We start from the raw sequence: 12756 nt of genomic DNA, 5'->3' as shown, positions 1-12756 counted from the left end.
ATTTGTGTGGGGGGGGTGGAGGGTGAGAAAACCTGGATTTGTGCTGGAAATGGCCCACCTGTTGATCAATTTAGATAAGCTATTACCAGCAGGACAGTGGGGTGGGAGGAGGTATTGTTTCATATTCTCTGTGTGTATATAAAGTCTGCTGCAGTTTCCACGGTATACATCTGATGAAGTGAGCTGTAGCTCACGAAAGCTCATGCTCAAATAAATTGGTTAGTCTCTAAGGTGCCACAAGTACTCCTTTTCTTTTTGCGAATACAGACTAACACGGCTGTTCCTCTGAAATTAGTCTCTAAGGTGCCACAAGTACTCCTTTTTCTTTTTGCGGATACAGACTAACACAGCTGCTACTCTGAAATCCATAATAAGAGTGAGCAAGAGACCATGAAACAGAGGAGTCACTTCTGTTAAGTGTGACAGTTCATAAGACAATATCTTGTTTGTATAAACTTCCATCCCCATGTTAGACCATTTATTTATAGGTTTCAGAGGAACAGCCGTGTTAGTCTGTATTCGCAAAAAGAAAAGGAGTACTTGTGGCACCTTAGAGACTAACCAATTTATTTGAGCATGAGCTTTCGTGAGCTCTAAGGTGCCACAAGTACTCCTTTTCTTTTTGCATTTATTTATAGTACATTTTGTCTCCCTTTAACAAAAACAATATAAATTAATTGTAGGTGCTGGCCTGACATCTGGTGGCCGAGACAGCTGTAGCAACACTCAGAAAGCTTCAAGACTAGAAGCTACTTGCAAGTTTGGCAGATGTGAGGTATGGCATTAAGTGATGTGACCTACAATTATAAAATAGAAAAAGCAGCACTTTACTTTGAAACCCGGGTCTTTCCACATGTCTGCTGCACCATTTAAATACCTACACATAATTTCCTTTTGCTAACCATGGTGCATTTTTTTTTATTCTGCTTTTACTACTAGTGCAATGTGAGTGCTAAAAGGGTAGGCAACCCTCTCAAAAGCCTGTCCAAAAAGAGCATGACTTCAGGGTGGTATGGGCACAGAGTCTGTCCATGCAGAGAGCAGCTTGCTGGGTCGGGGCCTAAAACATAGCATCTGAAACCCTCTGTATCTAAGGGACAGCCAAAGTGTAAGAAGGCAAACAGACAGAGAGAAGGTAAGTGATTTATAAGTCACACAGCAGGTCAGTTGTAGAGCCAGGAATAGAACCTATATCCCCATAGTCAGGGCTGACCTTAGGGATGAGCGGGCTGGCCCCCCACAGGGCGTGGTACTCAAAAGAGCACCATGCTGGTGCCTCCCACCCACTTGACCTGCCCACAGCTAGTAGGGCTTAGAGGTAGTCAGGCAGGCGCAAGCAGTGTCTGGAGAGGAGGGATGGACCAAGCTGCAGGGGGCAGATGGACCAGCCAGGTAACTCCTCTGAAGTGGGGGTGCCCCTCCACCCCTACTGCCCTGCTTCATTGCCATCTACAGCCACTGCTGGTCCTGTCCCACTCCACCCAACCATGGAGCAGCCCCAGCCAATCTCAGACCTGGAGCCTGCCTTCTGTGCACTGTGCAGGGCGGGGGCGCTGATGTCAGGGCGTCCCCTTCCTTCCACCTGCATACCTGGTCTCCGGTGGGTGTCGGGGGGAGCATATCTTTCCTGGTGCCTCTGGGTGCAGAGTGGAAGCTACCGACCCTGCTGTTCAGGCTTCTGAATGCTCTTCTTAAAGAGACTGCGTGCTGACACACTCAGGCACACACACCCCAACACATACACTCCCCCACTCTCATTCTCTCGCACACAGCACAACACACACGCACTCCGTCCAATGCTCAGAGCTGGGTGCCTGGTCAGCACTGGCCGCCCAGCCGGTGCTTAATTTGTATTGAAAGAGAGCCCTGGAACAAATTAAGCAGTGGGGCCTGGAGATGATGGGGGGTGGGGGAGAGTTGTGGAGGTCAGGGGGAATGGGGTGCCAAACTAAAAGTTTGCCCAGGCTGCCATTTTACCTAAGGCTGGCCCTGCCCACAGTCCCAACCCTCTGATCTGTCCACTAAGCTATACTGCCTCTATTAGTCAGTAGACAGCCTGTGTAATTGATTTCCTGGCTCAGGGTCTGTGATCATGCTGCCTGGATAGGCCATGCTTAGAATGCCAACTCAGGGCAGGCTGCAAGAAATAGGGCAGACAATCCCGAAAACTGGTGGTTTATTCTATAATTAGATTCACCAAGCCAGTAGCAAAACAGCTTCTGTAATACCACAGTGGTTAACCAGAAGTCAAATACTGTCCCCTTTAGGCAATCCAGCCCTCTGCTCCTATCTAGACAGCCAAGTCTAATATAGTGAGGGGTTACTGAAAACCTTATTTGCCATACTTAAAGTTCTGCCAGTTCCCAAAGTTCCCAAAGGCACAGACACATTGCCCATCTCAATGAATATTTCAGATCTCGCCCAAATACACGCTTACAGCCAATCCTAAATATAAGTTTTATTAATAAAAGAAAGTTATATATGGTTAAGAGATCAATATACTTACAAATGTGTGTAAAGCCCTTGGTCAGTTTCATAGCAAAGATGATGAGGCTGCTGATTTGTAAAAGTCTTTCTGGAATCAATTTAAAAGGCTATACTCCAATAAGCAGTCTAGGTGTAGAATTTGTTCAAATTCTTCCATAGAATTCCAGGATAAATACAAAGTAAACCTGGATTGTGGCTTAGTCTTGTTGCTAAGTAAGCCATCCTGTGGCTTAGTCTTTCCCTGTCAAAGTTTAAGTAGATCTGAGATAAAAAGGATCAGGCTAGAAGATTCTTTTATAGTTGAAGCAAACTGGACACTCACAGGTAACTCCACCATGTGGGCTTTGATGAAAGCAAGCTGACAGTTTGATCTCTACCTAATGGGTCCTTTCTCAGACAATACAGTTAGCAGTAGCCATTCAAACTATCAAAACAGTTGACAGGTAGTTTACGGTGTGAAATCACAAGTTTCAAAGAGAAATGAGGACATATTATTACTCCACAAGCTCCATCTAGATGTTAATAGATCTTTTTGATCTCTGAGTCTATAGAATTGAGTAATAAAGAATCATAAGACAGGAACAGGATTTAGTGTTTGCAAGCTAACTAGATCACATTGTTAAACTTCCAACAAAAGATACAGGTAAACACGTAAAAATACATGTAGCAACTATTCTTTGATTCTTAACAATACAAAGTAATGCGTTGGAGATTATTAGCCTGATTAACATTTCTTTGATATCCACACACAAGTAAATTGTGTGGTTTCAACTGTAATGTAATGTAAATTGTTATCCATCATACACAGGTTGGCTGTTCTGTCAGCGTCATAGTCTTAGTGAAAACCCTGACATTTTCAAATTAGGATTTTCAGACATTTGTTCAGAGGAGGATTGTTTTTTCCTTAATCAAAACATGTAAAATGAATTTTTTTGTTTTCTTGGAAAACTGGCCATTCTGAAGAAAGTAAAAATGTCCAGCCTGCGATTTGGGGGTGGGTGGGAAAGGAGGCAAAGTTTTCAATTTTTGGTTAAAACTGTGTGAACATTTGTTTTTTAGCACTTTGGCTCATTTCATATTGAAATCTCCCCAGGACTTTGACACATCACCACCCTACATATTACCTAATTAATAGTGATTTTAACATGGTATTGCCATTCGTTGTATTAATTATACAGTGTACACTTGGTATAACGTATTGTGTGCGTTATTTTACTTACTACTGCGCATTTAATTTTAACATGATTCACTTTATGCATTATTTTAATACTAATGTCATTCCCTGAATGTGTATTTCTTATGCGTGTCCTGCTTGTCTCTGCATTGATGGTCATGACCAGGGCCGGCTCCAGCTGTTGGGGCGGCGGCAATTCGGCGGCGGCTGCTTGGGGCGGCAAAATTGCTAGAGCCGCCCCTGGTCGTGACCCCTCGGCTATGGGGGCTCCCAGGGAGCTGGGCGGGTGGCTCAGTCTGTGCATTGGCTGCAGCAGCCGCAGCGCCCAGCAGGTGGCAGCACGAAGCGCCCAGGGGCTGCTGATTGTCCCTGCCCGCAGCCCGTAGCGTGGCGAGCGGGCGCTGTGGACTGTGCCCTGCCCGGCTGCGGCCCTGCTCCCCCGGCGGCGCCCGGCCATGGCCTCCGGCAGCGCCATCCAGATCCCCAGCCGCCTGCCGCTGCTGCTCACCCACGAGGGGGTCCTGCTGCCTGGCTCCACCATGCGCAGCAGCGTGGACTCGCCGCGGAACATGCAGCTGGTGCGGAGCCGGCTGCTGAAGGGCACCTCGCTGAAGAGCACCATCATCGGGGTGATCCCCAACACCAGCGACCCCGCCTCCGACTGCGACGAGCTGCCTTCCCTGCACCGGTGAGGGCCCCGGCCGGGCCCCCCAGATCCCCCCTCTGCCCGGCCGGGCCCCCCAGATCCCCCCCCCGCCTCTTCCCCTGCCCGCCCGGTCCCCCTCTACCTCATACACCCTGCCCGGCGGGGCTCCAACATCCTCTCCCTGCCTTTCTTCTCCTGCCATGCACCCCCTGCCCAGCCGGGCATCCCCTGCCCTGCTGCCGCGGCCGCACACTGCCTGCCCGGCTTGTACCAGGCTCTCTCATTCCCTGCCCTCGCCGCCACCCCTCCCCCCCACCACCTGGGCACCCTATTTCCTGCCTTCTCCCCACCACACTCACTCCTTCCAGGCTACCACCGTCCTCAACCCCTGCCTCCTTCACCCACGCACCCTCTGTCCGGGCCTCCTTGCCCCAGGCCTGGTCCCCCACCTGGTGCCCCTTACACTACTACTGGTTGGAAAGAGAATGGCAAAATATTAGAGGAGGGATAGAAGAACATAAAATCATTATTTTTTTTCCATCCCCCCCAGGGTGGTGGGACTTGGGTGGGCTCAAGCCTCGGTCCCCCTGAAACTTGCAAAAAATTAATCCTGGGTCATTGAAAGAATATGGTGTTTATTTGTGACTTATTCTTATTCAAATGAGTAATGTGATTGGAACGGATCCTGCAAACACTTACACACCTGAATACTTTAGTTACATGAGTTGTCTCATGAGCAAAATAGGTTGCATCCATTGGGACGACTTGTACATAAGTGTAAGGTGTATATAGCCCATTGATATCAATGGGCCTACTCCCACTTTTTTGTTGCAGGAGCCAACGTTTTGTTTTAATCTGTTCCGTAAATGTAACTTTACAGACAATTTTAAGTTACTTAAGTCACTTATACCAGTGTAATTACATTGACCTTAAATGGAGTAGCACCTGACTTACAATAGTGTGTGATTGTACTAAGGCCCAGACTCCCTCTCAAAGAACTTAAATATTAAAATGCAACACCTCAGTCTTCCAAATTCTTACTCACACAAGTAAATTTAAAGCACATGAGTTCCCACTGAGTTCAGTTGGACTCGTTCATAAAGTTATACGTGTATGCAGGTTTGGGCCCTAAATTATGTTTATTGTGGTTAGCTTTGTTTCTTGAGGTTTCGGTTTGATTTCTTTTTAATGCAGTATGAATTTTTGATATATAAAATTTGGAAGTAAATTTGGATATATAAAAGTTGGAAGTAAATTAGTTTGATTGTTGGGGTAAAATGCTCAGCTGAATACTTGCAAATAACATGAATTTTTGGAATGTTTTCAGGATTGGCACTGCTGCACTGGCAGTTCAGGTGGTTGGCAGCAACTGGCCTAAACCACATTACACCTTGCTAATTACTGGCCTCTGCAGATTTCAAATCTTGCAATTGCTCAAAGAAAAACCATATCCCATTGCTGAGGTCGAACAGTTGGACCGACTCGAACGATTTACCAACCAGACTAAATCTGAGGAGGAATTGGGAGAGCTGTCAGAAGAGTTCTACAAATATGCAGTACAGGTTAGTTGCTTTAATCTTTTAGAACAGCGGTTCTCCAACTGTGGGTTGGGACCCCATTTTAATGGGGTTGCCAGTGCTGACTGAGGTTACAGGCCTCCTGCCTGGAGCTGAAGCCCTTTGGCTTTGCCCCCGGCCCCCTGGCCTGGGGAGATGGAGCTTTGGCTCCCCCTCCATCCCCCCCAGGGTGGTGGGACTTGGGTGGGCTCAAGCTTCGGTCCCCCTCATAGGGTCGTGCAGTAATTTTTGTTGTCAGAAGGGGGTTGCGGTGCAATGAAGTTTGAAGACCCCTGTTCTAGAACTGTTTTTGTTTATATTTAGTAAGTTTGTATTTTGAGTACTGCCTTGTCCTTAAATTGGGGTCTCAAACTCCCAGCCCACGGGCCATCTGCGGCCTGAGAACCTCTCCAGTGTGGCCCTCCGGGCTCCAGCAATTTTGGGGCCGGGTCTCTCCCTTGGCCCTGCTGCTGACCCTGGGTGCTCCCCATACCTGCCCGGGGCCCCGCCCACCACCAGCAGCATAGTACTGCGGAGCTGAGCAACTTCCTGTGCACTCGCTCCAGTGGCTGTCGGCCCCTCCCTAAGCCTTAGGCAGGTGGCGGGCGGAGTTTGGGGGGGCGGGTTCTGGGCAACATGAGTGACGTTGGCCCTCTGGGAGGATTTGAGGACTGGCATTGGCCCTAAGGTACATTGAATTTGAGACCCCTGCCTTAAACCCTCTTGCTATAAAACAAGTGGTTTGAAAGATCCTATATGCTAAGATCCTGATCCTATTCTGAGTTCCATGTGGGAACATCCTGTGCTATGCACAGTTTGTTACAAGATTTGGGACTAGGTCATTTACCAGGAAATGGCAACGCCTGTGTTATCTCATGATAAAATCGCAGACTTTCTTGAACATTAAGTAGGCCTAGCCCTTATTCACTACTTGGGCCCAGATTCACAAAGGAACTTAGGTGTGGCGATACATCACCATGCCTAACTAAAAGGTGCTTAGAAAATCACTGGGGCTCTCTAAGCCTGAGTTTAAATGCTCCGGCTTCCTATACAACGAATGGAAGGAGATGGTTCTCTTATTTTAAGGCACCAAATACAGCTACAACAACACTTCATACTCAGAATAAATAGGATTAACAAGGGCCAGCATGCTAGGTGGCTCCCTGGCTGAGCTAGCTGATGTAAGATGCCAAAGAGAGGGCATCTCTCTGTCTCTCTCTCAGAGAGGTCATTGCCTAAATCCAGGCTGCAGGGAGGCATCTGCCTCTGCTTGAGATTCGTAGCTAAAAACCCTCTCTTGATGTGGGAGAGCCCTGTTCAAGTCCCCTGTCCACCTGTGGGGGAGAAGAGATTTGAACAGTGGTCTCTCATCTCTCAGTTGAGTGGCCTAGCCAGTCCACTGTGGAATATTCTGATGTGGGGCTCCCTTAGTCTCTACTGTGACTAAATAATGAAAGAATCATTGGGCCAGAGAGAGATGGAGAAAGAGAAAAAGCATGAGAATGAGTTTGCAGCCTGGTGGTTAGAGCACTCACTGGCAGGTGGGAGACCCAGGGTCCAGTTTTCCTGTTCCAGTGACTCTTAAACTATTTATCCACAATGGACCGGCTTCAATAGGAAAGACTGAGGAAGCCCCACATCACAAAATCCTACAGCCCAGTGGTTAGGGCACTCAACTGAGAGGTGGCAGATCCCTGTTCAGATCCATGCTCCCCGCAGGTAGAGCGGGACTTGAGCCAGGGGTCTTCCTTGACCCAGGTGAGTACCCTGACAACTGGTCTAAAAGTTATGAGGGAGGTCCTCCTTCTTCCCCCACCAGCTGTTGCGTGTTAGCTCTGCTGCGGGATCCGGCCTGGATCTCACAGGCAATTGAGGTAGAGGAACACCATCTTTCCCTGATTCATGCATTGCTGTGGGGCGTAGGTGTTTGGATACCTGGATGGGAGCTGCACTGCACATATGCACAGGCAGAAACATAGACACCGGGAGAACTTTTGCTGCAAAAATGTAGGTGCCTACAGGGTTTGGCGGCAGCTAAGTGTGGGTTTTATGAATCCCAGTGGGGCTTGATTCTGGGAGTGAAGAGATAAAGTCCTTTGGTGAATCTAGGCCTTGGATCAGACATAGCTAAGGAAAACTTGGACACTGCAAAAAAAGATGTTGGCTAGATTAGTGTTCAGAGGCACTAGGTTGCTGGAGGTGCTGTCTTTGGAATGGAATGTGATAACAGAGGTTCACAGCTGGTGGTATTAAAGTGTGGTTCTTTCCTGGAAAGTAATGAAAAATGGCATTGTGGGGTTCCATATTCATTGTTTTACACAGATTTCTATATCTAATTTCCTCAGAGTCAAGCAGGGTTCTTTCCATCTCCTGCATCATTCAAGTAATAAAAGAACTCTAAGCCAAATTGCAACTGAATAGTCATGTTGTCTTCAGATTAGGCCTTGGTGAAGGGCTGATTTCCACAGGTGGCGTTGACAGTATAAAGTGGGTGGTTATTTTTTAATTATTGTTTTTACGTTTGTGGGCACCATGGGAGAAGTGTTTGGTAGAAAAATTTGAATGAAGTGAGTGGTGGTGTCTTAGCAGACTCCATTTACAGAAGGGGAAAAAGTATGTTGAGTAGGTTTGTTGAAAGGGAAAAATAAATAAATTGGAAAAACTAAATAGAAGAAAAAGACTTAGCTTAACTTCTCCCCCACCTTGCAACAACTTCCTATAGGTTGCACTAGGAGCACTGAGATCTAAAGTGTTTTTTGCTTATCCCAAAAATGGGAGAATTGGTTTTGTTTTCTTGTCCGTGATCATTCTAGATTTTGACATCAAGTCTAGCAAACAGATACTGTCGACATTTAAAAATGTTTTATATCTGTGTGCTACAGCATGTCTTTTTGAGCCTTTCTATGAGCTCTGCTAAAAGAAAAGGATATGTTTGAGCAGGCATATTGAGCCCTGGGCATACTGAAGTCAGCAGTGACTCACATTGCTCTATGGCAACCCCTCCAACCCCATCCTCTACAGTCTTGACTGGCTGCCAGGGAAGTCTTCTCTTGACTAGTTCTGCTGGACTTCAGCAGCTGAAGCTTACTCCCACCAACCTACCTTTAGATGCTCCAGATTCATAGAACTATTGAAAATATTTTAAGATTGACTTGTTTTTTTCCCTTGGTTTATTCCCTCATGATGTAATCCTCCTCCTCATTTGAAAATCTAGGATGGAAACATGGATAGAAATGACTGGAAGGTAGAGAAGGAAAGTATTGTTTTAAACGAGGCAGGGTGTGGATCTTGGACACATGGCTAGAAGAAGCAGATGAGCAGAAAGAAAAGAGCAGAACTAAACATGTAGTCTTTCACCTCCCAAAATTATGCAATAACAAGACACATGATATACTTCACTTGCTTGTATGTTTATCCCTTTCCTCTGTTTAATTTTTGACTGAATTTAGATTGTAAACTCTCTGAGGCGGGGACTGTGTCTTCTTTGTATTCTGTGAAGGAGCCTACTACACTTCCAGACACTGGATAAATAATAAATCTTTGATAGTAAAGCTGTAGAATCAATTTCTGTTCTTATGCCAACCCTGTTGGTAGCATATGCATAATGTCTTGCAAAAGGTGTGGTGGTGGTGTTGATGATGCTGGTCATCTTGATTTCAAGGACGACATTGACAATCCTAGTTTGTACTAATGGGTCTTTGGGTGATTCCATAGATCGATTCAAGAAGAACAGAATTTACCACACTGGCCACAGTCATTTGCCTAGTTGTAGTGCGTGAGTTGCACGCTGTTTTTATGCCTGGCTCTGTATTTCCAGCTGCTCAACAGAATTCTTCTCAAAGTCATGGACATGCATCCTTGTTGCATGGTACCATGCAATACGATCAATCGCCAGTTGCTCAAAGGTCGAGTCAGAAATTTTTGTTCGCACAGATTTTATTTCAGGGTGTCTTTGAAGCATTTCATCAGCCCTTCATGCTTACGATTGCCAGAGCTTAATTTGGTATACAAGAATTGTTTTGATAAATGGGTCTCAGGCATACGGACTGTGTGGCCAGTCTGTCTCAAGTGGGTGCAGATCAAATGAGCCTTGATGCTGACAAAATCGGACTTCTCCAGGACTTCCATGTTGGAAACCCAGACCTGCCATTCGATGCCCAGCAGAAAGTGTAATGGAACTCTTAGTGACCACAAATAATCAGAAATTTTATTTTATATCTCATTCAAAAGATGTCACTTACCAGGAATATAGTACTCAATATTGCCAAACTGGAGTGCTGGTTCAGTTCACTCAAGAGTGCCAGTAACCAAATTGCTGAGAGTACTGCTTGCAGCACTTTTGCGTTCTTTTGTCTTCTACCAAAGTGCTGACCACGCCTGATGCTGCTTAACTTGTGAAATTTAACAAGATCACAGCCTAGGTGCTGCAGTTAAATAATCCCAGGCATTTTAGTAGTGCTGTGCATCGGAGCTATGTAAATCTTAAATGCACCTTAATATAATAGTTCTGACGGAACAAACTTGACTATTGTCATGTGTCGGGGTAAGCTTTAAGTTGTTCTATTTGTAACGAGAATATTATTAAAAGTCTGGTTAAGGTACTGCCCCTTAACCATAAAAAACAAAAATAAAAATCAAACAAAAAAACTACATAAATATTATTTTGTCTGAGGGATGCACAAATCTGAGATGTCAGAGAAAGTATCATAACTGTTCTAATCACATTTTATGGGATCAAAAAGATCTGGTACAATGTGAATGGGAGAGTTTTTGTGCTTTCTTCCTTTCTAACACTGAATAAAAGAGGTTGAGGAAAGCACTAAGAACTATAATAATATTTAGGGTCAATAGTCAAGTTTGTTCCGTCAGAACCTATTATATTAAGGTGCATTTAAGATTTACATAGCTCCGATGCACAGCACTACTAAAATGCCTGGGATTATTTAACTGCAGCACCTAGGCTGTGATCTTGTTAAATTTCACAAGTTAAGCAGCATCAGGCCTGGTCTGTCTCTGTCATAAATATAAAGGGAAGGGTAAACACCTTTAAAATCCCTCCTGGCCAGAGGAAAAACCCTTTCACCTGTAAAGGATTAAGAAGCTAGGATAACCTCGCTGGCACCTGACCAAAATGACCAATGAGGAGACAAGATACTTTCAAAGCTGGAGGGGGGGAGAAACAAAGGTTCTCTCTGTCTGTGTGTTGTTTTTGCCAGGAACAGAAAAGGAATGGAGTCTTAGAACTTAGTAAGTAATCTAGCTAGATATGCGTTAGATTCTGTTTTGTTTAAATGGCTGATAAAAGAAGCTGTGCTGAATGGAAGGTATGTTCCTGTTTTTGTGTCTTTTTGTAACTTAAGGTTTTGCGTAGAGGGATTCTCTATGTTTTGAATCTGATTACCCTGTAAGGTATTTACCATCCTGATTTTACAGAGGTGATTCTTTTACTTTTTCTTCAATTAAAAGTCTTCGTTTAAGAACCTGATTGCTTTTTCATTGTTCTTAAGATCCAAGGGTTTGGGTCTGTGTTCACCTATGCAAATTGGTGAGGACTTTTATCAAGCCTTCCCCAGGAAAGGGGGTGTAGGGTTTGGGAGGATTTTTGGGGGAAAGACATTTCCAAGCGGGCTCTTTCCCTGTTAGACGCTCAGTGGTGGCAGCAATAAAGTCCAAGGGCAAAAGGTAAAATAGTTTGTACCTTGGGGAAGTTTTAACCTAAGCTGGTAAAAATAAGCTTAGGGGGTTTTTCATGCAGGTCCCCACATCTGCACCCTAGAGTTCAGAGTGAGGAAGGAACCTTGACAGTCTCAAACAAGCAAGCAAAGAAACTGAAGTTTTGACAGTCCTGGTAGATGGGGTTAATTTAATGCCTTTAGTTCTTTTTGCTGACTGTTTAAAAGTGCTGTTTTGGTTATGCAAATAGAAATCTCTTCCTTTCAAAGATGCAATTATTTCTCAGTTTGTGGATGTTCACCTTAATAATAAAATCTGGACAACTGTTTTTTTTGTTTTTTTTTTCACATCAAAAAGAAACACCAGGGAATACTGAAAATTATTCTCACTTTCTTGTTTCCTCCTTGCAGCTGGTTGAAATGTTGGATATGTCTGTCCCTGCAGTTGCTAAGCTGAGACATCTTTTAGACAATCTGCCTAGAGAAGCTTTACCAGATGTACTGACTTCGATCATCCGCACAACCAACCAAGAAAAGCTGCAGGTACTGTATACTTCTGCCTTAAACTTCCAGGGGAACCAAGGGTTTAGTACTTACAGTTCAATCCACTACTAGGTAACTTCATAATCACTCAAACGAATGTGTTCTGTTTACTGAAGGGCTGAGTAACAAGGTTTTGCTTGTACTGCCATGGGCTGGCTGGTGTATTTCACGTGACAGTCATGATGATAAATCAACACCATGTTGGCCTCAGGCCTAGTTTAGCTGGGTTACTGATTGTGCTGTTCCTCCTCCTATGTGAGACAGGGCCAGACTTTCTCTGCTCTCATGGCAGGCCAAATAGGAGTCCAGTTACTGATCTGAAGTTGAAGGACAGAGTGCAGCTGGTTCTTGTGCAAAGGAAAGATAGGGCAGTCCTTAGCTCTGCTCCCTACAGTTGTCATTGCAAGTAGAGTCGATGGAGGGAGCCAACAGCTGTCTATTACTTGCTTCCTGGCCATCTGAATGCAGTGGGAAGCATAGAGTAGGAGACAGCACCAAGAAGATTGTAGAAAAGGTGGCTTTTCAGAAATCCACCTGCCTGTTTCAGACTAGCAGTCATGTTACTTGTACTTCTTTGGCTTTAGTATGCCTGTAGGAGCAGTGAGAGCCTGGTCCCACCTGTCCTAGTGACCCAGCTCCAGCAGGAAGGGGAGGAGGATATTAAATGTATTTCAGGGC

At 45.2% G+C, this 12756-nt stretch overlaps 1 protein-coding gene across 1 annotated transcript in view; it reads left to right on the top strand.

Annotated features, from left to right (window-relative positions):
• Window positions 1–4022: 4022 nt before the first annotated feature.
• The window catches only part of LONP2 (lon peptidase 2, peroxisomal), a 93698-nt gene continuing 84964 nt past the window's right edge, over window positions 4023–12756 (top strand). The window contains exons 1-3 of the mRNA XM_048817049.2: window positions 4023–4349; window positions 5635–5869; window positions 11947–12078. Of these exons, the coding sequence (XP_048673006.1) occupies window positions 4117–4349; window positions 5635–5869; window positions 11947–12078 (600 nt within the window). The 5' untranslated portion in view covers window positions 4023–4116. The remainder of the gene's footprint in view (window positions 4350–5634; window positions 5870–11946; window positions 12079–12756) is intronic.

The sequence above is a fragment of the Caretta caretta genome, chromosome 12 (genome assembly GCF_965140235.1).
Source record: "Caretta caretta isolate rCarCar2 chromosome 12, rCarCar1.hap1, whole genome shotgun sequence".
NCBI classification, from domain to species: domain Eukaryota; kingdom Metazoa; phylum Chordata; order Testudines; family Cheloniidae; genus Caretta; species Caretta caretta.
This window is presented reverse-complemented; position numbering and strand designations above follow the sequence as displayed.